General features: G+C 48.0%; 1 protein-coding gene and 1 long non-coding RNA gene across 4 annotated transcripts; both read right to left on the bottom strand.

Moving 5' to 3' along the window:
- Positions 1-234: 234 nt before the first annotated feature.
- On the bottom strand, positions 235-12,704 carry LOC120323794. The gene is made up of 2 exons (XR_005564646.1): positions 10,615-12,704; positions 235-8,219 (listed from the first exon to the last, which is right to left on the bottom strand). It is a non-coding gene; the product is annotated as an uncharacterized LOC120323794 (long non-coding RNA).
- Positions 12,705-17,500: 4,796 nt separating this feature from the next.
- LOC113998183 lies at positions 17,501-26,087 on the bottom strand. 3 transcript variants are annotated; one of them, XR_005564643.1, is made up of 6 exons: positions 25,916-26,084; positions 24,568-24,697; positions 19,586-19,655; positions 19,101-19,197; positions 17,984-18,207; positions 17,501-17,900 (listed from the first exon to the last, which is right to left on the bottom strand). XR_005564643.1 is itself a non-coding variant. In XM_039384290.1 (4 exons), the coding sequence occupies exons 1-4, from the start codon at positions 22,597-22,599 to the stop codon at positions 17,627-17,629; spliced, it is 804 nt and encodes a 267-aa protein (XP_039240224.1). In that variant the 5' UTR covers positions 22,600-23,936; the 3' UTR covers positions 17,501-17,626. The 3 variants fall into 3 exon arrangements, 1 of the variants encoding a protein (XP_039240224.1); XR_005564642.1 differs by lacking the exon at positions 19,586-19,655 and having other exon boundaries at positions 24,568-25,289; positions 25,916-26,087; XM_039384290.1 differs by lacking the exons at positions 19,586-19,655; positions 24,568-24,697; positions 25,916-26,084 and adding an exon at positions 22,391-23,936.
- Positions 26,088-26,938: the final 851 nt, after the last annotated feature.

The following is a 26,938-nucleotide window of genomic DNA, read 5'->3' as shown; positions in this document are numbered from 1 at the left end:
ATACCCTTCCCTGTTCGCCATGACCAAATTAATTTTCCTCCCTCTTCTGCAATTTTCCTCTAAAGAAAAATTTTCCATGGAAAACCCAAAGCCCTTCCTATTTCCCAGCCAGCCTCAGCCCCTGTAACACAATGAGCTCCGTACGGATAGCCTCCCCTGAGTTGGAGCGTGGCAGCATTTACATTCCTAACTGATTTTCAGAGGAGGTTCTTAAATTTTCCAGGAAATGTCGTGTTGCTGCTTTGAACTGATTGTTTATTTGTCAATTTAGTCATTAACCTTCTTCCTTACTCCTTTGGCTTTTGATAAGACAGAAAATGTCAAAGGGACGGGAAATAGGCTCAGAATGATTTCTCCTAGCAAAGGATCCCAATCCCCAGAAGCAAAGGGAGTTTTCTCATCAATTCGAGCAGAGATGCAGCTTCACTTCCAATGCCAGGTTAAATCAGCCTTCAGGTTTTTGCAGGGTTTGTGTGTTAGACTTTAGGAAAGCACCTGGGTCTTCTGGAGGGATCTCAACCTGCAGATCTCAAAGCCCTTCCAAAATGAGCTAAATACCCCTGACCCCAGTTAGGGTGGAAAGAGCCAGAATTAGATTCCTACTCACCCCATTCCCAGCCTCATGTTTAATCCCCTGCATCACACTGAGTTTGCCACGGTCATGGTTTATCCTACTGAGAAATATATGTCTTAATTAATATGTTGCTTATTAATATTACCTATTCATGAAATTATTATAAATAACCCAAACATGAGTACAATCCTACAACCACAAAAGAGGGGACCAAGTTCTGTTCACACAAAAATTTGTGGTATGTAAGCTTGTTTGTTATTTATTCGAATGCAAGGAACAAAATTCTTACCATCAGAAGTTTACCAAAAAGAAAAACATCTTTTCCCAATAGCTGACATAAACATGTAAGTGCTACCAAACATATTTACATGTTTGAAATAGATGGTATAATTACAATGAGTTATAGCCAATATTCAGGCTTTCCCTGGTTTAAATGCTACCTTCTGATACAGTACAGCACATCCTTTAATTGTGATCACGTGTTCTTTCTTAGAGACTGTTGGAATTTTTTTTTCCACAAAAGCATCTATAATTGAAAAGAAGATGGCATTGTTTAAAATAAATTGTCTACCCTCCTGGAAATAAACAGGTGACTTCCCTTACAGAATGCCCTATTTCTGGGAGTTCTACATCAGAACAAGACATCTGTAAAATCATTTAGGACGTTTTTCCAGACCCCCAACTTGAATTTCAGCAAGGAAATGCAGTTTTTTGTGGACAGAAAAAAAATTCAACAAGGATTTTGAAAACAAGTCAGGTAAAAGCTATCAGCGGAAATAGCAACAAAAGCAGTTGTAGAGTCCTTCAATAAAAGCAGGTCCATTCCAGACTCAACAAAAAGGTTTTTTTCCCCTCTTTCAACCAGCACTGATGTTCCTCAAAGGATACAAAATAGCTGTTAAATTCACTTTTATCTAGTGAGTCTCACATTCCGTGCAGTACTTTTATAAAGAGAAAGCCACATTAGAGGTACGAACTCATGACTGTATTCCATAGATTCTCCACGAGATCTCACAAGTCAAGCCTCCAAATGGGACCTCTTTGCCGCTAGCAGAATGGGCTGTCTTTCGTAGCAAGTCCATTTTCAGATGATTTACCAAGAAGGTATATCCCTATTCTTTTTGTACACATGGGGATATGGAGAGCCAAGAAAAAGAGGAGCCTTTCCTCCACTAGCAAGAGCTGAGGTTCTCACCCAAAGGTGATCATGTAATGCCTACCTTAATCGACGTGTCTGTGAAAGGAATCCCCGCTGCCTCATGTGAACTAGAGGGATCTAGAACTACTTTCTTTGTAAGAAAATAATTTTCTTAGATGCAGACTTACAGTTTTTGGGATGTTTTTCATCACATCATCTACCTTCAAGTGGTCTTTATGGAGTTCGTCTGCAGTCAGAAATTGGTTTTCGTCTCTTGAGTCTTCCATGGATTTCCAAGACTAGGAAAGACTGCCAAGGAAGAGGCTCAGCTACGGGTTTCTGATTTCACCTTCATAAAAGAGGGGTTTAAGGTTATCCCCAAAGACAATTCTCATCAGCTCTGAATTAAGGGATAGAGCAAATGCTCTCGGCCCCTCCATAGCAGTAAAGTTGGTGGGAAGCATTCCCCCCATGCAAAGGTCTGCCAAGAAGACCCTTGCTGCTCCTCTGAGACAGAACCTGACTCACCCATGCACTTCTCAACTGGCCATCCCCACAAAGCACTGAGCAATGAGGTCACAGTGAGGGACTTAGGTCTTGATAGTGGTAAGCAAGCCAACAGCTTTAATTTGCTGAAATGCTTTTCGATAAAATCCCCCCGCCCCCACTTGGCTTGTTCACAGATTCCTTCAGTCTCTTGCGTAGGGGTTTGACCCATTGTTCCTGCAGGCTTTCCTATTATCAGCTGTCCCATCCTTTCTGCACAACTGCTGAAGTTGGACCTTAGCCTTTCATTTCATTTTCATTTGGCTTCTTCCCCAACTTCCCATATTTGAGCATTTTGCTTATTATCAGTCTGATCCCTTCTGTACTTTGCTCAGCTCCATTCTACTAATTGGTTCAAGTATGGACCCAGCATTCCCTAAAGGGGAGTCACTTCCCCTTGCACAGCATCACTGCCATGCATTCAACACCCTCCCCAGAGTCCCAGAGCAGGAGCAACACTTCCTCTCCAAAAGGTGCTGGTGTCCTTGGACTGAATGGGTCTGAGACAATGATCGATATAATCCCTGATATATGATTGTGTCCCATATTGGTTTTTCACAGCCCAGGAAACACGTCCCCTGGCAGGCCCTGAAGGTTGTAGGACAGACAGGCTTGAAACCAGACATCCATTTTCACTGTTGCTCTTATCAACAGCTTTCCCCTTAATATCCCTGTATTGTACACCACCTTGGGAAGCAACCAGATTCAAATAGCCAGTAGCCTAAAACTATGATGTTCACTTTAATTCCTATGAATTGAAAATATTTGGATTCTAGTAGGGTCAGACGAACCAAAAAAGATGCTTGCACCACCCTTGTCGATGACCTTGTCTTTCCAGAACACAAGTCACCACCACTTCCCTGTGGCTCCCAGGTCATAAAGAGGTGTCAAAACCACTTGCCTCTCACTTCTGAGTACGGAGGCAGTGCTGCAGAGAGAACTGCATAGCCACAAATCACAGCAGCAGCTCTCCTGTCTCCAGACCCAGCCCCAAGTTCACCAAGGACTTTTCTTTCCTTGGTCCACTGGGCAGAAAACCTGCAAAGCTTAATTTCTTACCATGCTTTCCCAGGAGGAAAAAAATCTCACCTCGAATTGCTGTCAAGTCGCATATCGTATCTCGCCCCAAAAAGACTTAGGCAGGTTAAGCCCAGAAGAAAGAGAAACTGTCGAGGGCTGCCTGTTTGATAAGGGCACATGCACATTCCAGCAGCACCTGACTACTATGGGACATGAGGAGCTGGGAGGTGGGCTAAGGGAGCAAGTTCCTAGGCACAGTTCTCCAAAGGGGAAGCCAGAAAGGACAGGTTGCCACTGCCTCTGAACCAGAGCGAAGCCTGCAGAGCAAACACTGTTTGCATCTCACAGTGAGCTCCAAGCCACCTACACTCACATTCCATGCGTGGTCCACTGGCCCCATCAGCTCAGCACTGGCTGCAAAGGGAAAGCCACAGCCCTGAGAAGGGAAAGCCATGTTCACTGGGATTGGGGCTTTGGAAGAAGATCCTGCTGAGACAGAGGTGGAGCTGTTGAATATTGCTCTGGAATGAGCCTTCAGCCTCCCACACTGGCCTATTTACCAGCAGCTTCAACCTTTGCCACCTCTATTTAATGAACCACAAAGTCAAGATGTCCAAGGGATGGGGACAGAAGACATTTGCCAGAGGGCTGGAAAAAAGATGGGGGTGCTGTGGTCCTGCAATGGGGAAGACAAAAGGACATATAACACTCAAAAGCTACCAGCAACTCTAACATGCTGCTTTTCCCCCAGTCTCATGCTGGGGAAGGTCCTCAAATGATGTAAATTAATAAATCTCATTTGAAGAAGTACTGATTTAACTCACAGTAAAAACCTGGCTTTCTAATTTTTACAAGTCCTGAGTGGGACCCCAGATTTCAAGGTCCAGGCTTGAAAGACCTCACTTGGCTCACATTGCCCTGGCCTCAAATAAAAGAGCCGAAACTCCTCCTGTGTTCCAGGCTTTCAGCCCCTTCTCCCAGATAATTGTTCTTTCCCCAGTAGGATAGTCTAGTTCTGGAGCGATACAAGAATTAGACCAGAAAGAAAGACAGTGGCAGAGCCCAAGGAGGAGTGGGGAGGAGAAAAGTCATCCCAGGTCCCTACTGTCCCCATGGAACAGGCAGTGTTTGGCCTCCAGTAGCCAGATGGGGATGCAGTGGGAGGAGAGAAATGGGAGCAGTGTGCTGGGAGATGCATGCTGCCATAAGCAGAGGGGAAAGAGAGGAGAGGCAAAAGAAGCCACAGGCAAGAGGAGGTTTTTATAGTCATCAGCCCCCCTCCCAACTGACATGTCTGACCTGTGACCATCCCAGGGGTGGGCAGCAGATGCAAAAGCAGCAAAGGGCCATGTGCTCACCCAGAGATATTCTGTACCTTCTTCTCAGAGCTCTGTCCCAAACATGCAGGGCAGCGTTTGGCACGTCAAACCACCCCTAGGCCAGGCTTCTTACTGCCTCAGCTCTGCCCGCATCAGCCAGCAGGTCTGCTGACTCTCAGTTAACCCTATCTCCCAGCCCTGCTCCATCTCCCTTCCCAGCCTGGGAAGGCTGGGTATGCAAACCATCCCACCAAGACATGCTCTCCACATCCAACCCTTTCTATTTCCACTTCTTCCTCCCATTCAGCTGAGACAGAGCCAGGCTGAGAAGGGTCAGACTCACCCCATGAACACCAAGGCTCGGTGTAAACCAGCAGAGCAGTTCCCAGGGCTTGGGCTGGAGAGTTTGGAAATACCAGGCATGTCTCCTGACACCTCAGCAGCCTGCCAGTCTTGTGACCTGAAATCAAGGCTGTCAGAGACTGCTCATAGCTAATAGCAGTGGTTATTTGCATTCGAGCTAAGGGGCTGGCTCAGAAGCTTTAGGCAGTCACTGTTCCAGATAACAAAAAAGGGCAGTCCTTGCACATACACTCTGGACACATCTGGGCAGCCTCTGCTCCTGGGCACTACCATGTGGTTGAAGTCTAAGGCACAAATCTGGAAGAAGAACAAAGGCAGAGCTCTATGAGAGAGAGCAACATCCATTCTTTTAATAACAGCACCTCCAACTTGCTGGTAAAAGAGAGGCAGGAGCTTTGCCTGGTTTGGAGCACAGGTCAGACCACAGCAGGGTGCTCCCTGCTTTACTCCTTGACCAGACAAATGTCACTTCCCAAAGCATGTTCATCCTTCTCCAAGCCAGTGCTTGGCAGGTGGACTGCATTTGGACTGGAGGCCACAGTGCTGCCGTCAGCCCTGGAGAAACATTCCAGAAGAAAACAGCCCCTGGGAGACTTCACCATCACAGCCTGCTCTGGAAGAAGACAGCATCTACCAGGTCTTCACTGCAGGTAGGACAGGGACCTTCACTGCACAGAAACCCAAGTGACCACTAGCATCATGAGAATGGCATTGCACTAGATTTACTCTGTGGAGCTGGGGTCAGACTCTAACCCTGGTTTTTACACAGCTTTTTTATCATCTCCCCTCACCACCACTTAACTCCAAACCCAAGAACTGGAATAACCAAATGCCATCAATTAAATTGCCTTGGAGGAAACAAAATGTGCATTTTTACAGTCCTAAGCCAGAGCCCTGTTCTCATACATGATCAAAAGGGTTTTTAAGATGCATGAAACACTTGCATCAAAGGCAAATATTATTGCTTCCTGACTTTTTTCCTTTGGAACCCAAAGCAGATGAGAGAGAATTCATAATATGGAATAAGAGGTGCCCCTTAAAACAAGAAATCAACGTATCTAGTCCTCAGCTGATGTAGGACTGGACGGATTCTTCATATGGGTAGAAGAATGGTCCTGGTTTGGTGCTGGAATTGCAGTAGGAAAAAACTGTAGTGGGAGACAAGAATCCTTTCATGATGGACTAAAGAAAAAAAAAATTCAGATTTCTGAATCTTCCTATTAGATGAATGATTCTGCAGAAGCATCTCTTCCCACATGCTCAAACACCCTTCCCCTGACTAAAGGAGAGTGACGGTGTTTGTTGCATACACAAATCCCACACATGCTCTTCCCATCCCGTTTCAGGCAGTGCTTCCCAGGCTGTATCAAGTGCAAACTGAAATCACCTGAAGAGTGTCACTTTAAAAGCCACGGAAGTGCAGAGAGCAGCACCAGCAGCAGTCAATAGCAATTTCCACCGCCGGGTCGATACCATCTGATGGCTGTGTAGCTGTAAAGATTGTTTCACACACATATCAGGAGGTGGGCAGGGGCAGGAAAAGTGGAATTGGTTTTAATGATTGCAGGATTCAAAGTACTCCTGGCTCCCTCTCCCTCTTCTTCTTTCATAAGAAATACACGCACAAAGAGTCAGAAATCAAATTTCCAGCCCTGTCAGTTCCTATCACACCAGCTCCCCAGCTTGGACTCCTTCCCAGTTTGCCAGGGAAGCTTCTTCTAATCCACTGAGGAGAGCATTACCGGGAGACAGAGCTGCAGCCTGTGTCCAAACTTCCCTGCAGTCTCAGGTCATTAGCTCCACCGGTTTGGACACGGAGCTACAGCACAAGTGCAGCGCTCAGGTTCAAACCCAAAGGGTTTCCAGATGAGGGTAATTTGCAATATTTTACCTCCCCAGACAAGATCAGCATCTCATTTTGCTAGATGCTGGATAGGCAGGGAATAGTAGGCAGCACAAACAACTAAACACAACAAAGAGAGAGGGTACCCGCTTTGCAGAGAAAATGTGTGAATGGCTCTAGTCTAAAAATAATAGCCCATTGTGTTTCTGCTGCCTCATAAAGTGCTTTTCAGCCACTGACTCCAGGGGCAACACATGAACGATCCTGTCTTGGTCAATGTTAAGAGCATTGCTGTGGGAGGAAGGAGGTTGGTTCTATGGCCTGGGGTTTCCAGGGCTGGCCCTGCGGTCCCAGCTCTGCTTTTTGGCTCCCGTAAACGTGCTCAAATACCAGTCACTGCTTCTGTTTCCCTTGCACTGTCTGTCTGTCTCCTGCCTGAGGCACGAACTCTTTCTTACAGGGTTTCACTAGCTGGAGCTCTGATCTCTGCTAGGAAAATCTCTTAAATGCTTCTGCAGTAAATGAAAGCCAAGACTGCATTTGCTTTTCAGAAAATAATGAACATTGGTTTGAGTCTTTGTTTTCTAATTCGTTAATTCACTGACCTCTAAACACAAACTTCTCCCTCACCATCACATAAATAAGCAAGATAATTTTCCAAGGGACTGAGTCACCACCAGTGTTTCCTCCGACCCTTAGTGCCTGGGTAGCAAGGCAGGAGCAGAGTTGGGCATCTTCGAGCATCTCCCTCTGAAAACTGGGGCAAAGCATCCTCACCAGGGTTCATCAGAGTGTGCCAGATGGAACAACCCACTTCCTCTGCTCCTCGAATCATTTCATAAAACACAAGGCACAGCTGTCTTAACATGCCCATCATGGAATATTTTATTGACATCTTAATTTAGGCCTCATATGATAACTGAGAAGCAAACACAATAACCACAGGCATACGCTACCGACTTTCCTTCACCTTGCAGGACGCCACAAGAACCTGTAGATGTGTAACACGTGGACACACCCATCCTTCCTTCTTTTTCTCCCAGCCCTTAAGACATCAGCCCCTATTTGCTGCAGCTTTTTATTTTACTTTTAAATAAATACTCAAGCATTTTGGGGCCTGACCACCAGATTGATTCTTTTATGGAAAGGATAACACATATGCACAAAATCCCCAGGGGCTAGAAGAACGCTCCCAAACTCCCAGTCTCCAGAGTCCTTTTAGAAGCAGAAATGACAGGTAACAGTACCCAAATCTTGAAGCCTGGAAATGGTGAGTGAGGCAAAGCTTCACTGCAAGGGCAGGACTTGCAATTAGTAGGACTTGCTGAAGTTCTGAATCAACAGAAAACCACCTGGGGTTCAGTCACCAAAGCTACTACTGGCTCTGGATATCCAGCTTCACAAATAGGTTTTTTCCTGGGAAGAAATATAAAGAGAGGAATGAAGGAAGGGGAAACACATGATTTCAATATTTTTAAACAAGGCATCTTGCTGTTTCATTTTGAAATGCTTCTAATTTATACCAGCAGTGCCAGGAGATATGGGGAGGGTGACAGACACAGTGCAAGATGAAAAAATCTGAAGTCTTGGGATTACTGAAGCACGTTAGCTCAGCTGAGAGAGGTTGACACAACGCAGTGGACCTCTGACCCTTGAAGGAAGCTGGAAAATAAACTCCATCTCCCTCCACGTGCATGACACTGATGGTGAGGCCACTTGTGCCCTTCAGCCTGCCCAGCAATGCAGAAAAACCTGCAGACGATGAACACTTGAAATTCAGAGATGTCGAGGTCATAAGGGCCACCCACATTAACTAAACCTACCCTGGTGCTGGGCAGGGAGAAGAGCTGTAGGAATTTCAGGTCAGTGTCTGCCTTGCCTGTGGAACCACACACAGTGGAAGAAGACACCCCCTGAGGCCCACAGTGTCTCCTTGGCAAGTTCTCAGCTTTGCTAATTGTTCACCAAGCCAGCACCCACCACCCTTTCTGCTCACAATAAACCAAAACATCACAGAAGTCTTGATGCATTAAAAAAAAATAAACCAGCAAATTATTTTTGTTTCTCTTTTGAGTAATTGTTTTCAGGTTTCTGCAAAATAAAAGAGTGGAAGGTCCCTGTAATGGCTCAAGTCCAGAGGCTGGGACTTTAAATAAAATCCCACGCACTGGGAGATGCTCAAGGCAGTGGCGAGCACAGCTTCTGCTCTGCCTGTGCTCAACCCTGCAAAAGACTGAAAGGGCTCTGTCTGCTCAGCAGTCAAAGAAAATCTTCGTCGTGACTTGATCCCAGATACCCACAGAGTGAAAATAGCTGAGATTGGCATGTTCATTAGGCTTACAGGTAAAAGGCACAGTAAGCAGCAAAACCCAAAATAAATAGTGGGAGTTGACAACACTGAGTGAGAGAACCTTGCATGAGAAATAAAAGACAATTTTGAGCAGGGAGGGTAGTTAATCACCAGGCCTGGTTACCAAGGGAAATGGCAAATTCAACATCAGTCAGAGGTTGTGCATGCAGACTGGACATCTTCCAAAAAGCGACACTCTGATTCAGGATCAAGCTTTTGTGTTCAAGAGCATCTCTCAGAAGATAATAACACCCTCACAGCCTCCATGGGTGTTGCTGGCCTGAGCTGCCAGGCAAGTGGGCAGGGGTCATAATGCTGCAGAACTCCCAGCCCAGCGTCTCCCCCCAGCTTGGCTCCCCCAGTCTCAAGGAGGCTGGCTCAGGGGGCCCAGCCAAGAGCTGAAACCCTGCTCTGACTGTGGCCCTTCTCCAAACACCCTGCCTGAGCCGGGCTCTGAGTCCCAGCCTCTGTCACGCTCAGCTCCAGTGTGGTGCTCCTGGACACCGTGGAAAGCTGTGCTGGAGACCCTGCACCAGAGCACTGGCTGCCCAACACAGCAAGGAAGCAGAATAATCATCTCTTTTTCTTTACTCCTTTTTTGTCACTGCGTCTGCTCCTTCCTTCCTTTAGCTGCCATGCAAAATTCAGCCCAAAATACATGCTCTACCTTCCATTTACCCCTTCAGGCAGTTTTCTTGATGCCCAAGATGCTGATTTGAACTGGCCTCTCTCTTAGTGCCACCTTACCGCCAGCTTGGCTCCCCATCCCTCCTTGGAAGCAAACACAAAAATCCAAGGGCAAGGCAAAGTGGCCTTGGCATCCCTGATGTGCTCCTGCACACCTTGATCTCCCAACCATCGCAGGGGCAAAATGCAAAATGGATCAGTCTCTGACTTCCAGTTTTGACAGAAGACATGGAGAGCAAAATGCCAGCTAGTATGTCACGGCACCGCAGTCCCTGCATGGAGGTGACTCCCCACATTCCAAAGGGCAGAGCTGTGCTCTCTCCCCTCCTTCTGCACCAATCAATATGGCCAATTTAAACAGGTTTCCAAAGAAAGCAAGTGCCTGCAGCTCATGCTGCTTCCCTGACCCTTGTAAATCCAGTCTCTTGAGTGAATGGCTTGTTTGGAGAGAGCCCTCCGTTTGTTTGTCTGGGCTCTAGTGATAATAGCTCTAATTTATCTCTGAGCTGGGCAGGCATGTCTAATGTGTTTGAGTATTTAGAAGCATTACGGAGGTTTCATTTGGTCAATTGTTTCTTGAAATCCTTTCCCACACACAGAACAGCCATGCAAAGGTAGAACTGCTCCACAGTGGGCAACCACAGGAGCTGCAGCCTGAGCTGCCAGTCTGGGAAGGGCACCCACTCTGGGGCAGCTGGATTCATGGAAGAGAAGGCACAGTGACCCCAAAGCCCTTAGCACCCAATCTAGGAAATTAGAGACCAAGCAGATGACCTTTGAAAGGAACAATGACAAGACAGTCTGGAACGTGGCACCACATCTCCTCCTGCTTAGACCTTCCCGCCCTCTTGGTTTCATCCTCCATGTAAGCGCAGTCCATCTCAGCCCAGACTGGACAGGGTTATCTTGGCATCTGCACTGGAAAATAAGCACAGTTGGCCAACACATTGTTCCTAATCTTAAATTAACCCTTCCTGCACTCTGAAGTCCATTCCAGCTGTAACCCAACACCTGCTGAAGACCCTTTAAGCTGGGTCCCAGCAGAAGGGAGTTAACCTGAGTCAGTGCTGGGGAACAGAGAGATGTGAGATAAGGTCACAGGTAGAGCATTCGGTCCAGCTACTGGAGTTAAGACTTACAGATCGAGACTCCTCGGCTTAACACGCTCCTGCACATCACCTGTGCTGTGCCAGCAGGCCTGCGCGTGCTCCGGCCCGTGACAAATGCGAGGTCACGTGCTTCGGCTTAAATCACTTTCGTGGAGGTTTCAGCAATTCTCTTCATGCCATTTCAGCTAATTTTAGCTGCGAGCCGAGAGGCCGTTACTGAGGTTCAGCTGACTGGTGGCAATTTATCAGGTCACCCTGTTGGGGTAGAGGGAGCCCGATCCAATTCAGCTCCGCGCTCTCCACTCTCCCTATCCGGACACAAGAGCACCAAGAACCAAACCTGTAACCCCGGAGCAATTTAACAAAGCATTAGCATGAGCAATCCCCCATCACTCCCCATGCCTCTCCTCCCCACCAGTCCATGCACCAGGATGCAACCAGTGCCCGGGTGGAGCGTGTTAGGCACCGCGCAGCCGGGAGGAAATGACGCTGCAGCTCCCCGGCTGCGACCGTGGGGCTAATTTATAGAGGCCGAATGTAATTACTTACCCTGGCACACTGCCAGGACACCAAGGTTAACACCCTTGCTCTCCAAAGAGTGCCAGGGGAATGTTAGAGGGATGCTGCCAAGTCATTTTATACGCCTTGACTTCAGGTGTTGCAAACAGCAAGATTTAGCAAGGGCCAGTCGGGAGGAGAAGGGTTGTCATGGAATTTTTTTAAAAAGCAACATAGAAGAAGGGGGTTTCTTTCTGCTTGACTGTCTGGGCTCGTTAACTTAAGCTTTACTGTGCTGCACCAGCCCTGCAAAAAAGCAAGGACTTGCAGATGCCCTCTTTGGTTGCTTTGGAAAGTTTTGAGCCTCTCTTGGCTTTGCTAGAGAAGTCTTGCAAGGCCTTGAAATATATCGCTTCATCTCTGTCCCTGAGCTCCCTGTCCCTGCGATGGCCTTGGCAGCGTCTGAGCTGTCAAATCCTGGAGCAGGGGCTGGCAAAGACACTGCGTCTGTGCCGTGCTGGCCAGAGCAAGTGCTCGGCTCCACAGACTCCTATGGTTCTGGCAAAAGTTTCCCATGGCTCTAATTTTTATTTTTTTTTTACATGGGTTTAAAGCCAACTGAAATAGCCCTTGTTAAAAATAAAAGCCACCAAATTTAGCCTTCCTTCCCTCTTCCCCCACCACCTCCCATTTCCTGGAGTACTTGCAACAGGCAGCTGGTTGGGAGGTTTTTTTCCCCAGGGATTTTGTCTGTTATTTATAAAGCTTTGATGAAAACATGCAAAAGAAAGAGAAATAAAAAAAAATAAATCAGCTTCCAGGTGACCTCTTTCCTTCTGCAGCAGCTCTGCTCCCCGCAGCAATGAGGCATCGCAGCAGCCACGGCTTCAGGGACCACATCCAGCATCCTTTGGGGTCAGTGCAATCCTGCCCTCTGCCTTCCCTGAAGGTTATCTCCAACCCCCTCTCTGTCCTTGAGGGATATAGCAACGAGAGATATAATTCCCTTCATTTAAGTTTTACTAGTTTAGCAAAAAAGTTTCACAACCCCCCACCTCTTAACAAGTGCCATGTTACTGGCAAGTGTCCCTGGAACTTACTGGTTTGGAGTACTTATCATAGAAATATAGAATGGTTTGGGCTGGAAAGCACTTTAAAGAACACCTTATTCCAGTCTCTCTTGCCATGGGGAGGGACACCTTCCACCAGACCAATTTGCTCCAAGCCCCATCCAATCCCTTGAACGCTTCCAGGCATGGGCATACACAGCTTCTCTGGGCAACCTGTGCCAGGGCCTCACCACCCTCACAGGGAATAATTTCTTCCTAAAATCCAATCTAACCCTGGCCTCTGTCAGTTTGAAGCCATTCTCCTTTGTCCTTTCACTCCATGCCCTTATCCAAAGTCCTTCTCCAGCTCTCCTGTAGCCCATTTAGGTACTGGAAGGTACTTTAATGTCTCCCTGAAGCCTTCTCTACTCCAAGATGAACAACCCCAACTCTCTCAGCCTGTGAAAATGTCTCTGGCCATTTTCTCAGACAGAAACTCAGACAGAAAAGGGCAGGGCAGGACACCAGTCCCTTTACCCTCTGCAGGTCACTTTTCCAGGAGGAGGGCAAGGACAAGCATGGCAAGAAGAGCAGCCACAAGGCAGCAACCCCCACTGAAGGGCTGTGACCTCTGCGTGCTCTGCTCAGCCTGATGTGGGCCCGGGGACACTGTCCATCCCAGGAGCATCAAGCCATGCTCCCAACTCCTTTGGCTGCAGTGATGCTTATCCATATATTTATCTATACGTCCATGTCTGTATGTATTACAGCATGCACGCGATGCTTATTGAGATAAATAATATTTTGAGAACAAACATTTCATTTTAAAAGTCGCTGTCTCTGACAACAAGTTAATTGTCTATCATATCATCTCTCAAACCCAAACATTTTGAAAGCTAGGAAATAACTAATTAAGATCATCATAAATCTTGCTCTGTCTCACAAGCCCATTTTCCGAGGAAATAGGAAGAAATACATATTTCATCACAATGCAACATCTGTAACTCTGACCTATAAGATATTAATGACTAGTTCACGTGGCTTCTCTGTCTAAACACTTTCTTGCAAAGGTTGCTATAAGGAGGCACAGGATAATTATTTGGTAACACTGTCCTGGCAATCTGTCTTCCAACAAATCCATAGACAGAGATAGTTCCGAGGGAAAAACAAAAGACCACATTAGGATCTTCTTGTCTAACACAAACCACGTGACTTCCTTGGATCCATTTTGCTTCAAACCAGGACAAATCTTAGAGAGGAACATAATTCACTGCTTCCAGTTAAAGCTTTGCTCCCTCTTCCTCCTTCAGACAACTGCTCCCAATAGGCTCCTTACACCCAGGTCTCTACCCATATCTGAGGCTTTCCTCAAATGCCTGTTTGGCCACAGCTTTGAAGAACAGCTGGCCATTTCTAGAAGACAACTTCAGATTAATCCTGGATAGATAAATCAAGCTCACTAGAGAAGATGCACAAAGCTAGGCCAGAACTACAACACTGTTAATGCACTCAGGGTGACTGAAGAGCTTGAGGATTTGAACATGGAGGAAATTTTAATTATTTGGGTTTTTTTTCAGTTAGAGTTTGAAATGCAGGTGGGACAACCATTCAGGCAAGGCTTTGAGCCAGGAACCACGTTTTATAGGAAAAGTGTGTTCACAATTAGCGTCAGGACTACAAAGGGAAAAAGATGACATGGGGGAGAGATCAGCAAAGGAAGACACATCTGGAAACTAAGAAATACAGGAACAAAATGAAATTTGGCAGGACTCAGGTGGAGCTAGACCTCAAAGGGGAGACAGAAACACAGGAAAAAGTGTTTTCATCATAAAAAGAGAGCAAGAGACAAAGTACAACTGCTCCACACTCATAGTGGAGGTCTCTGTTAGGGTAGTTTGGACACGGGCCCAAGAATAAATCAATACTCAGTGCCTGGTGAGGGCAACAGCAAGAGCAAAATGAGAGCAAAGTGTAGAAATGGCAATGATCCTCACCCATGTGATGGCCCGGGGCCGAGGGAGGCAGGTATTCCTCATAGTCCATCACTTGGAGAGCCAGCATCAAAGTCACCCTCTGTGACTGCAGGGTGGGAAATGTAGCACCTCTGCAAAGCCAGTGGGTCAAGGGTCTGCAAAGCCTCAAGACAGGTTTGAAGCTGGGATCATTTGGGACTTGGAGCTCACTACACGGAAAATGAGCCAAAAGCACAACACTGGCTCCTGCAAATTTGTGTCTCAAAGGGCAAATCCCTAAACCTGCTTCCTAGATAAAACAAAAGGATCAGCTGGGGAAGACTTCAGCAAATGGTGCCCCATGGGACACATCCTGTTGGAGTGCAAGGATGGGGAGCATGGGACAAGGGAGGACGGGGAGCATGGGAAGCAGAGAGGCTTAAGCTGAAAGACTGCAGAAGTGCTCTGCAAGACCATGTGTTTGCTTTGGGCACAAAGAGCTGACTCCAGCCAAGCAACTGCCCAAAACCAATCCACTTCCCCATCTATGAGCCAGGGCCATGGCAGGAGCAGAAACTCCTGGCCTCGGGGCAGAGTAGGCTTTGATGCAGTGCAGAGTGGGAATTCAAACATAAAGCTACATATAGAGTGGCTCCTCCACTGATGAAGCCCTGATTTTGTGAAGGGCATGTGAATTTAAGCTAAAGGAAAAAAAGGCCCTCTTTATACTGGAATGAAAATGTCTAGACAGAGCCTTCCTGCTGTAACTGGACCTACATATACTGATCATGATACACCTGATAAAACTTTCCAGGTAGACAAGGACTAAGAAAGACTTTGGCAGAAGTTTCATCAGGAGCCATTTCAAAAGTCTTCAATCTCGAGAATTACTTATGCTATGTAATGAAGTCTGCATTATGGCTGTTCATTACATGAACCCTGAACACTAGAAAGCAAGAGGATTTTCTCTGGCATTCCAACAGGAATCCACGGCATAGACAAGGCTGGCCCTCAGCGTGAGGTCATATCTCCCTCTAGCTGCTGGTCCTGGGGACTCCGCAGCCTTTGACCACCCAACTCCTGCACAAGCTCCCCTGTGACCTCTCCCACGAGCTGGTGCTCCCAGTGCTGCAGGTTTTGGGGTCACTTCTTGCTGGCTGAAGTGCTCCTCCAAGGAGTGCATAACAGCTCATCTTTTGGAGAGGACATACTCCAAAAGGGAGCGAGAGAGGCCAAGAGTAAAAGCATGAGGTTGATGGCTTCTCCAAAATAAGCCAGTGCGGGCTAGTCAGTGTGGTGTGAAAAGAGCCCAGGACCCTTTGCAGAGAAGACATCCTACACTGAGATACCCATGGCTTATCAAAGAACCATAGAATCATTTGGCTCAGAAGGGATCTTACAGATCATCTTGTTCCAGTCCCCCTGCAGTGGGCAGGGACACCTTCCACTAGACCGAGGGACTCAGAGCCCCATTCACCCTGGCCTTGAACACTTGCAGGGATGGGACACCCACAGCTTCTCTGGGCAGCCTGTTCCAGTGTCTCACCACCCTCACAGTCAAGAATTTTCTCCTAATATCTAACTTAACCCTGCCTTCTGTCAGTTTAAAGCCATTCCCCCTTGTCCTATCACTACAGGCCCTTGTCAAAGTCCCTCTCCAGCTCTCTTGTAGGTCTCTTTCAGGTACTGAAAGCCAGTGGTAGTGACTCCTTCTGGCAGGTGCCAACCAGGAATCCAGATGATCAACAACAACAACAACACATCCAAAAAAAAACTCCAAGAAAAAACTTTCCTTAGCTGCAACTTATTTTGTTCAGATACATCTGGACATGTAAGTTTTCTAGAAGCACCAACAGGCTTTGAGGAGCAAGAGACAGAGAGCAGCAGGAAAAAATCAACACTTCAACGACTAGAAAGGGTCCAGCTGAAACACTCTCAACTCATGAAGCTCTAAAATAATGCTCCTCAGGCACAGCAGGAACTTTATCAGCTCTTCACAGTCCAAACACAATTTCCAGCTCCAATCACTTTTCTAAGCCAAACCCACAGGAGAAGTAAAATGGGACTTTTATCAGGCAGCTGAGCACACCCTGAGGCTCCTTATCCTCTAGTCAGGCGAGCTATTGGCACAGGAGCTGGCTGTCATGCTATTTCCAGCACTGGTTGTAGCAGAGAAGTGTTATGGGGCAAACAGCACTTCAAGCCAGGCTAGGGCTGGGGAACACCTCAGACCTCTGCTAAATTCACCTTGCTTCTCCCAGGATCTCAAAGTAAAGCATGTCTGTATGGCAAGGCAATGGCCACAGCTCTGCTCTTCCCCTTAACCAAATCCTGGCTCTCCAGATCCCCTCTGCAACACCTGTAGAGATTCAAAAGAGCCTTCTCACATCACCTGAAGGTCCCTTTACATTGCCCATGGACTATAGAGGGGCTCCAGGCTGGAGCCAACAGTGGAGCATTTCTGTGACAGACCCTGGCAAGACTGGTGTGTTGGAACAGCCACACACACACACACACACACAGAAACACACAGTGTCCACCTTGCAAAGTTTCCCCTGGATTTTTGTTACCATGTCATCTATTAATTACCTAATTACATCTCCTAATTATGGGATTCCTCCAGTATTTATACTCATTACATAAATGGCGGCAATTACACTAATTAGGTTAATGATACAGGATAACAGTCTACAAATTGCTTTAAAGGGACACTCTCAAGGCACACAGGCCAAGGATGCTCCCTGGCAGGTCAGCTGGTGGGTGGCATGCAGACATGCTCCTTCACCCTGCGGGGATGCTGCTGCACCTGCTGCTGCCTCCTCGACTGGCCTCTACCTGAGCACTGGGGCTGCCACTGTGGGGCCTCACTCTGCCTCGACAGAGAGTAGCTGCAAATAGAGCTACCAGGGAGCTAAGGAATCCTAGAATCACAGAGCAGTTTGGGTTGGAAGGGGTCTTAAAGCTCATCTCTTTCCAACCCCACGCCACGGGCAGGGACACCTTCCACTAGACCAGGTTGCTCTGAACCCTGTCCAACCTGGCCTTGGACACTTCCAGGAATGGGGCAGCCACAGCTTCCCTGGGTAACCTGTGCCAGTGCCTCACCACCCTCACAGTTTAGAATTACTTCCTAATAACCAATGCTCTATTGCTTCCACTGAAAACTGTGGTCCACTGCTTAAGCATGACTCTCCCTAAGCTGGAAAGCTGAAGTAAGGGTTGCAAATATTTCTTCTCTGGTTGTATGGAGACCTGGGAGGAGGAAGGCAGAGCACCCGCGCCCTTCCAGGCTCCCCTGCACCACTTCTGAGTGCACCGCAAGTCCTTGAGCCCTGCTTAGCTGGATGCGACCCAGTTTCTTGCTTATAGGCATTTCCAAAATGGGAGGTTTGAAGAGAGGGAATCCAGCTCCTGTGCTCCAGAGAGAGATCCCCTGGAGCTCCAGTGGCACTCTGCAAAGACAAGCATGTCCTCGGGGTGAAAGGCGAGCCATGGGAGGCTGGAAGGAATCTATTTTGCTGAGCGCCCTACTTACCCAGATTTGCTGGAGCCTGAGCGGCGCATGACAAGGTGCTTGCCCCCATATCTCACCCAAAAGAATCCTAAAGCAGCACCAAGCTCCATTACTCTCCGGAGCGGCCTGGAGCACCGGGAGAAAACTTTCTCGCTTGGATTCAAATGCAGGCACTTCTCCGGTGGAACACGGGAGCCTTTTGCAGCACTTTGGAGCGTGATGAATGGCCCTTTGTCCTGCAGCCACTACAGAAAGAGAGCGTAATTACCCAAACTGGAATGCGGCCAGGACGCAATTTTACGCGGAATGAATTCCTCCCCCCCCCCCTTAAAGTGTTTGCAAATCCCCCTTTAAAGATAAAATCCCAGAATAAAATCCAGCGCTTGCTTCAGAATTGGCCCAATTCCATTATAAGTCAAGTGAACAACTCCATTTTGCACCTTTAAGGCCATGGAGCTCTCTATGTTGTGCAAGAGATTTCATTATTGGCAAGGTTGAGGAATGCTGATTTCTGCTACTGAACTGCTGTCTTAGCCCTAAACTATATCCCTGTGTCAGCTGCCCAAAGACATGTGTAACCAGGTCCATTTTCTGAAAGATATACAGCTGCATGCAGGTTTATAGCCTGTTCCAGCAGGACATGGCTGGCACTTCCAGTGGAGCAGGCTGACCAGTCTCCACTCTAACAGGCGGGGTCTATGGCTCCAGCGGGAGTCTTGCAGGAGCGTATATCGATTGTAAATAACGTCTCAATATCCTATAGTAGGTCATAAATCAAAAAGGGGTTGAAATATCTTTTCTCCAAGGGACTTTTTTTTTTAAAGGAGTCTATTTCTTGTTTAGTAGTTTTCTTTGTAGAGTTACTGCGTCGACCTTTTACCCCAAGTGCCAGGTTTGAATTGAGGCTGGTGATCCCTGCTTGACCTTCCCCAGGGATGTGCTGCAGCTCTGCAATGAGTCCAGGCCCCAGGTATCCCATGGGAGAATAGTCACATCTCCCACCTGGGCCAAACCCCTCTCCCAGGTGGTGCCCTTTGCCTTGCTGAGCAAGTCAAGCCCCACAGCGGCCACATCTCCCCCGGTCACAGTCGATGGCTTCGGGAAGAGTCTCCCATCAAACAGCATTAGAGACACTCACCATGGAGATGGACATCTTGTAGTGGCTGCAGGACACCGAGATTCTCCCTGCTGGGTATGGACCAACACCATCTTCAACTTCTGTGCAGCATATTTGACTGATATCAACCCAGAAAAGAAAAACAAGTTTAGAGCAATGAAGACAGCAGCTTTTCCCCTCTACCACGTGCCATAAGGGATCCCACCGAAAGCCTAACCATCATCCCAAAACTCTCCTCTCTTTGGGAATAAAACCCAACCCCACATGTGCCTCCAAACCACATGTGCTGGCACAGCAATGCAGCAAAAGGAACGACCTGAGAGTTTTGTCCTGCTGGACATGCCACTGGCACAGCCCTCAGCCCAGGGCTCGAACCCACGTGTTGTTATCAACACAGGACATGGGACAGATGCAGCTTCCAACCCACCGTGCACAGCCCAGTGTCTCTCACCTCCTCAGTGGCCCTGACTTGCAGAGCCATTTGAAATGGCTCAGGGCAGAGATACCTTTTTTTTTGTCACATCTCTGTAGGGCTCTGTCACAGGGGCTACCAGTTCCTCAAATTGCTGCAATATGCTGGAAAAAAAAAATAAAGAAAAATCCTTCTTTGGGCAGCTTTTAGGGGTATGGAGCAGAGGGAACTGAACATCTGACAGAAGGACAGAAAAAAAACTAATAGTTTGGTGTCCAGAAAGTCCTCTAAAATGATCCAAGTGGAGCTTCCCTGTTGCATGACCCTACATGGTACTTGGAGACACCTACAGTCCCTCTCTCAGCATCCCTTGTGTGCCACCAGCATCCTGCAGGAGAGGGGACAGGCCACCCTGATGGCCACAAGCAGCAGGACACAGTCCTACTGCTCCCTCTCCAGCACTGCCTTGGTAGGACCAGGGCAATACTGATTTCTCCAAGTCCAAGAAGTATTTGAGCTTGCCTGGCAATAAAATCAAGCCCAGAGAAAGGTGCAACGGGATCTCCTGGGACTGAAACAAGAGCTACGATCTTTAAAGAAGCCAAGAGGGAATAAAAGGGAAGGAAGGGTGGGAGGGGAAGAGCATTTACCTGCACAAAAGCAAGAACATTGACAATAACCCAGCTCAGCTCCAGTTTGCATGGGAGACTTTGGAGAAGGGGGTGGGAGGTAAGATGGGAAATTACCAGGAGCTTAAGAAAATATATATGTAAAAATTAAAAAAATAAAATAAAACTGTATAAGCATTGACTAATAATTTCCGGGCTCTGCGCAGATGTCATTAATGACCCTTTTTATTCATGCAGGAGTTCCCAAAGAGGAGCATAATGTTCCATTAGTAATAATTGAGAAAGTCTCCTGTCGGGATTATGTCAAAACCTAGAGATGCTGCTGCTGCCAAAACATTTTGGTGACAAACGTGTGAAGCGTTTGACAGAAGGTGCCACAGCAGGTTGAGGCGGCTTCAGGAGGGGAATCCTAGGAGAAAAGAGGTGGGAGACAGCAGCAGGGTGGGAGCTGAGCACCAGCTCACTGGGAACATGACTCAAAGCCCACCTACTGCAGCAGCTTTGGGGTCATGATGATGACCGCCTCTGAGACCAGCTTTGGGCTTAGAGATGTTGCTGAGGACTGCTCAAAATTTGGGCTGACCCATCTCTTCTCCCCTCCCTGCTCCCCCTGCCCCTCCCCCAGACTTTTGCAACACATCTGCCATGGCTCAGTGCCACTGGACCCTTTCATCCAGGGATGGCTGTGTCCTCTCCCACTGGGGACAGGCAAGAATGTTGCAACACCCTGAATGTTTCTTGCTGCTTCTCACAGCCCATGGGCCAGCAAGTGGGGACCACTGCAGCCACAGGCACAAAAGGCAAACCCAGCTGTGAGCAGCTAACCCAGTGTTTCCCAGTTGAAGAGGATGGAGAAAATTTTGTGTGACACAAGCAGATTCCTCCCTTACTTTTCAACCCACAGCAAATCTGAGCAATGCCTTTTGAACTATGAAACACCAGCAAAACTTAGACAAATAGGAAAATAAATTTCATTTACCAAACCTTTCCAATTTATAACTGGCATATCTCTTTTTTCACCCAGCAGATGCAGAGCCCTGCATGACCACAGCTGGTGTCTGAGCACCAGCATTACACTTCTTCTGCACAGGCACCACTAGAAAACACAGGGAGAGTGAGAGGTTTTCCAGGTTCAGTACTTTTCTGAGAAAGGTTAATTAATGCCTTGCAAGAGCCAAAACAACACATTCCTTCCTCTGTCCTCATCCCCCCTCACCAAGCCCCTCCTGGGACTGGAGTCCTCAGCATTACCTACCCTACATGCTGCTCTTCCAAACCAGAAACCACCTCCACACAGCTCAGCACCACAACATCCTCAGGCCTGACAGACACAAGTTACAGGGCTTGGGCAGAGGGCCAAGCTCGGGAGAAGAGCATCAGGGAGATATGGGAAGGGGTCCACAGGCATCAGCAGGGACTGGGGATAAGCCAGGCAGATGGGCAACACAGGGAGAGCTGGAAAAGCCATCCTGGCTCCCCATTCCCACACAGGAAAGCTTTAGCCCCCTTGAGCACAGCTCCTCCTGCCATGGGGAAGCACCCATAGCTCAAGCACCATGAGCCACACATTCCCCCCTTGCTGCACAAAACCAGGCAGATCACATTGCCCAATCTGCCCCCACTGCCAGGAGGGTGGAAAAAGGGAATTAAATGCAAGCACTGTCCTGGCTGCAGCCAGGGAAGCCCAAGCCAGAGCACCTCCAAGTCACCATTATACAGAGCCATGGGCAGAAAAAAAGTTTGTCACCACTGTATTATTTGCCCTTTTAGAGCAGAGAGATATTTGGAGCCAAGACATCGGTTCAGGCAGCATGTAAAGCAATGAAATTCAGATTTGGATCCAGAGCTGGAGTCTAGAAGCCATCTCAGTTTGCAGGAGCTGGTTGAGGCGTGTTTCTAGTCCCCAGACCACAGCAGAAGGGCCTCTCCTCCCTGGGGCAGGAGCAGAGCAGCTGGTACTCTTCAGCCCAGTTAACAGCCGAGGTCTGGCCACCACAGCCAAGGGCTGCTCCAGATTTGTTTTCTAGTGGTTTGTTCATTGAGAGGCTGCCAAAGTGTTAGCAAAGAGAAATGCACACTGGCCAGATCCTCCCCAGCCCAGCCCTGCCTTGCACCAGAGCAAATCTGCTGCAAGCTGGAGCGAAGGCCCTGCCGAAGGAGAGCGCGTGCTCGGCGCTCTGCTCTAACCACCTCCCCGAAGTACAGGGTACATCCCAAATGGCTCCAATTAGGGCAACCCCCTCAGAGACAAGCCCGTGGGACCCACGTACCCACCACACAGAGTCCTATCCACAGGTCTGGTGTAGCTGGATGAGCCGTGTCCTCTCCCCCGACACCTGTGGGAACGCTGCAGCTCCCGGCCCCACCGCGGTGGCCGGACAGAGTCGGAGGCAGCAGTGCCACTGAAAAGAGCATGAAGGCTGATTGCTGTAATTGAGCCTACCAGGGGAATTTCGGTCTGTGGGAACGCACAGTACATCCCAGCCTGCAGGAGCGGGGGTGGAGAATACCCGAGCTGTTCCTTTCGAGGACTAATGATGATGGGTTTTTGCTAGGACTCAAGCTGGCATGGATGAGAGCTCCCGCAGAGCGCAGAGTCAGCCAAATTAAGCGCTGGTCGTCCCTTGGAGAAATCCAGTCTAGAAGAGTTAGTCACAGGATGCTGCCAGCCTGGGTGCAGGCTATGCAGAGGAGGAGGCAGCAGGCAAGGAACCGTGTATCCTTGCTGGATTCCTACTCAGGGTTCAGCTAACCCTGGTCTTACAGCCAGGGTTATTTAGGTGGCAAGAGGCCAAGCACAAACGGTAAGGTGATTCAGATGTGGGCAAGATGATGCTCAGGTCTCTCTCCTTCTGTCACTTGGAGCCACAGGGCAGGTCAGTGGAAGGGGGAAAATACATAGCCCTACATATGCACCTTTATGTGTTCTTAGGTAGAGAACCTGCACCACAATAGATGCCCTTTTTACCATTTGGCCCCTTTTTGGGGTTCTGCCAGGCTTATAAATTTACTTCCCTGTGCATATGTATAAACTTACTCCAACATATGGTCAGATATGTGCTAGCCATTTCCGAACTATCCTGTAAAGGATTTAAATCCTGACAAAATGTGAAGTGCAGGTCTCATCGCAGAAGTCTGTGGTCTGGAAGGTGAGCATGGCAGCTGCACTGCTTTCCTGCCTAGCCTGGAAAATAATTGCTAAAGGATTTAACATGACTGTAAATAAGTTTGTACTGAACTGGTTCTTTGTAGCCAAATCCAGAGAGAAGAAACACAAGGAACACATTGCTGGTACTTGTGGTTAATTGCTGCCTTTTCTTTTGGGTCTACTTGGTTTGAAATATTAAATGCAGAAAAAACCATCTATTTTTTCTCCATAGCCTGTCAGTAGCGGAAGTGAAATATGGGTTTTTCTCTCTTTTTTTTTTTTTTTTATAAACAAGGAGTATAAACTGTTTTATAGTAACTAGATAAAATTACACAGTATTTTACTCAGTGGGGAAAAATATGGATCTCTGTGTGGCGGTATTTCTCCTATCTTTCTCACAGGCTGTACGTTAACATGACGACTCCACATAACTCAGCCTTGCAGAGTTGTCAGGGACATCTCTGAGCTCAGACACCCTCAGGTCTGTCCCATCATTGCCTCCGGCAGGGCCATGTGCTGGGGACAGCAGGGCTGTCCCCAGAGCAGGTGACATGGATTTTTAAAAGAGTTCTGGGGTTCCATGTCCCTCCCTCAACACCCCAAGAACCTGGGGAATAGTCCAGGAGTGACAGTCACAGGCTGAAGCCTGTATTTCACATCCTACAGTGGCCCACAACCAGCATTTACCCTGCAGAAGAGCTCTGGTCCAGCCCAAGCTGTCACATCGTCACTTGGAGAGGGATAACAACAATAGATCAGGAAAATACACCAACTTTTTCCTTCAGAACCAGCAAACCTATGAACAGAAACTTTCTTTTCTCTACAAGATCAAACCTTCTGCCCCCAACACCAACTGTTTTGCTCCAGCACGCCGAGCCTCAGCTCCACACCGCGAAACGCTCTGGCAGACCTCCCGCCCTTGGCAAACTCCAAATCTTCCACAGAAGCAGGGAATTTTTGATTTCACAGCGTTTCTCCCTTTGACCCTGAACCTACTCTAACGACTAGCCAATATTACAGAATCAAAATATCTCCATAGCATTTTATGTGCATTCTCGTGGTGACTCTGAAATTTTGGCTTTTCATCACAGTGCTCTGCAGAAGCATTTTCCAGATCTCTACAGAGGGTTAAAATTCACTATTTTCCAAATAGAAAAATCCTGTGCATTCCATATGAGTCTGTTAAATTTTGACTGAACAGTCAACAGCTGGTTTAGGTCAACCAAACTGAACATCTGGAGCCACCACAAATTTTTCCAGAGCCATTTGTAAACAATGAAGAGCCACTAGTGTCCTTACCTTTGGGCTCTGTCCTGCCACCTCCACAGCTTGGTGAGAGCTGTGGTGAAGGCAGAGGTGCCAGTTCCCCTCCATGACTGCGGTGGGAAGGAAGAATGAGCTCACTGTGTCAGCGCCTTCAGCCCTTCAGCTGTAAATCCAAAGTGCGGAGCAGAAAATCACAGAATGGTTTGGGTTGGAAGGGACCTTAAAGATCACGAAGTTCCAACCCCCCTGCCATGGACAGGGACACCACGATGTACAAATGGCTTTAGCTTTCCCCACCGATCACTGAACCCCCACCACCTTTAAGAGCAGAAATACAGAAGCACATTCCTAATCAAATAAGCTGGGTTTTCATCACAAGATGCAAATTTTCATTCAGAGATGAGCACACACACCCCTTTGCACAGCCCCTTGCACCCACACTGATACCATCTCTAGTGCTACCAGAGCATCCTACTGCTTCAGATGAAAATGAGAGATTTTTGTGATTATTTTCTAAATCGTATTCTACGGAAGAAAGAAAAAAAAATACAAGAGAGGATTTAATCTAAAAGTTTCACTGTCTGGAAGTCACGGTTGCTCCTGCAGTGTTAGTGCCCACTGTGCGGGGCTGACCCACGGGATTCTGGCGTAGGATGTGGTGTGGAGCGGGAGCAACGCTGCCTCAGCATCGCCCGTAGAGGGAGCATCCTCGGGGAGCCGGGCAGGGCTGACATCTTTTCATCAAAAGTGTTGAGCTTTAAAAAAAAAAAAAAATAATTTTTTTTCCCAGACAATATAAAGTATTGATTTTGAAGTTCTTGTGGTTTTTGTTTTTTTGGTTTTTCTTGGTTTTTTTCCCCCCCGTCACTCAAAGCAAAACAGGCAGCTCTGGGTTAAAACATTGAAAATGGATGTTTTGTGAGGGGGAGGGGGAAAAGAAATGGGGAAAGCAATGCTTTGCCCACCACTGCGTGTTTGCTGTTGGTTTTTAGTTGGATTGAATCAAGCAAATGGTCACTTTTCCATTTCATTTTGTTATAACGAAGGGGGGAAGAGCACTAATATTTCAGCGAAAATAAGATTCTGCAGTCTGCCAGGGCTCAAGTGTTAAACAGCTTTTCAGACCTACTGGATACCACTCTGAGTTTGAAATGTGAAGCCCCACGGCTGTTTTTCTACACATTCTTAGTTTAATTTCCTCGCAAACAGCCTCCCAGCCTCCAGTTACTTCTCCGCGATTCCCCCCCCCCACCCAAACACACACACACACACAGACCCTTTGGGCGCAGCCACAGGATTCCCGCAGCTCCCGATCTGGTGGAGGAACGTCCTTTTAATTCACTCTGTGGACGGCCCAGTTAGCATCCCAGTAAATGATTACCTCGGGGAACACTCGGTCTCAGGACTCGGCAGCCAGCTGGGAAGGCAGCCGGCACACGCCCCGCGTCCCCGAGCGGCTCTGGAGAGCCGGGAAGATGGAGGGCATTTTCCCGGCGAGGTGATGACGCTCAGGTGGCCGGGCAGCACAATTAGGCTGGGAGAATTACAGATTATCCCCGGTTTACAGCTCTCTGAGAGAAGAGAGGGGGAGAAGCACAATAAAAACATGATCAAATCGTTTGCTCTGCTGTTCAAACTTCTGGACAAGGCGAGAGATAAGCACAGCTCCACCCCCCATCTGCATTTGATCTGTAGGGCTTTGAAATTAAATATTCTCACTGCAACCAGAGTAGCTGTGCCCTGGTGAAAATCGCTTCTCCAGGCTCTCCCACAGCGTGGGGTTTGGGGATCCCTGCACTCAGCACTTTAAGAAGCAAAAACCCAAGAAGTTGCTGAGACCCCTCTGGTCCGGGTGCACCACGAGCAAGGGATGGTCTCACATCAGGTCCTTTCCTAGCTACAAGGAGAGGCAAGAGGTTTGTTTGCTTGGGCAGGGGGACTGGAAAACATCAGGGGACCAGGCAAGGGCTGTGCAGGAGATCGATGTCCCAGCAGGGACACAGCCAAGATATCAACATGGCCCATCACGAAGCTGTTCTTCCACCTCAGTAACCTGTTGCCACCTTCTTCTGATCTCTCTCTCTGTTTGCTCCCTCCAAAATGTCTTTGCAATTCATGGGAATGTGGCACAGGCAAATAAAGCCACACTGAGCCCACACTGCAAGCAGAGACTGTGACCCTGTTCCATTCACTGCCAAACACAGGAGGGGAGGGGGCAGGTAAACTGGCCATTTGCCTGCTGAACCTGAAAAAACTCCTCCATTTGCATGAATAAATTTGGCCCAGGTATCCTTGCTCACCTCACTGTACTTTGGCTTAAGAAGGGCTGAGCAAATTTTCTCTCCCTAATATCAGCAGCCCAAAGTTACACCTCCAAAGGTTTGCCAGCCTCAATATCACAACA

Source organism: Pipra filicauda, unplaced genomic scaffold (genome assembly GCF_003945595.2).
Source record: "Pipra filicauda isolate LSUMZ 115617 unplaced genomic scaffold, ASM394559v2 scaffold114_size2234877_pilon, whole genome shotgun sequence".
Lineage (NCBI taxonomy): Eukaryota > Metazoa > Chordata > Aves > Passeriformes > Pipridae > Pipra > Pipra filicauda.
This window is presented reverse-complemented; position numbering and strand designations above follow the sequence as displayed.

What these genes read in the sequence shown, in the direction of transcription:
- LOC113998183 (XM_039384290.1), bottom strand. Translation starts at nt 22,599, where the DNA reads ATGTACTGTGCGTTCCCACAGACCGAAATTCCCCTGGTAGGCTCAATT. An exon ending in ACAAGATGTCCATCTCCATG is followed by an intron (nt 18,208 to 19,100) that starts GTGAGTGTCTCT and finishes CTCTTTCTGTAG; the next exon opens with TGGCTGCAGGACAAAGGGCC. An exon ending in TCAGGCTCCAGCAAATCTGG is followed by an intron (nt 17,901 to 17,983) that starts GTAAGTAGGGCG and finishes TTGTCTTTGCAG; the next exon opens with AGTGCCACTGGAGCTCCAGG.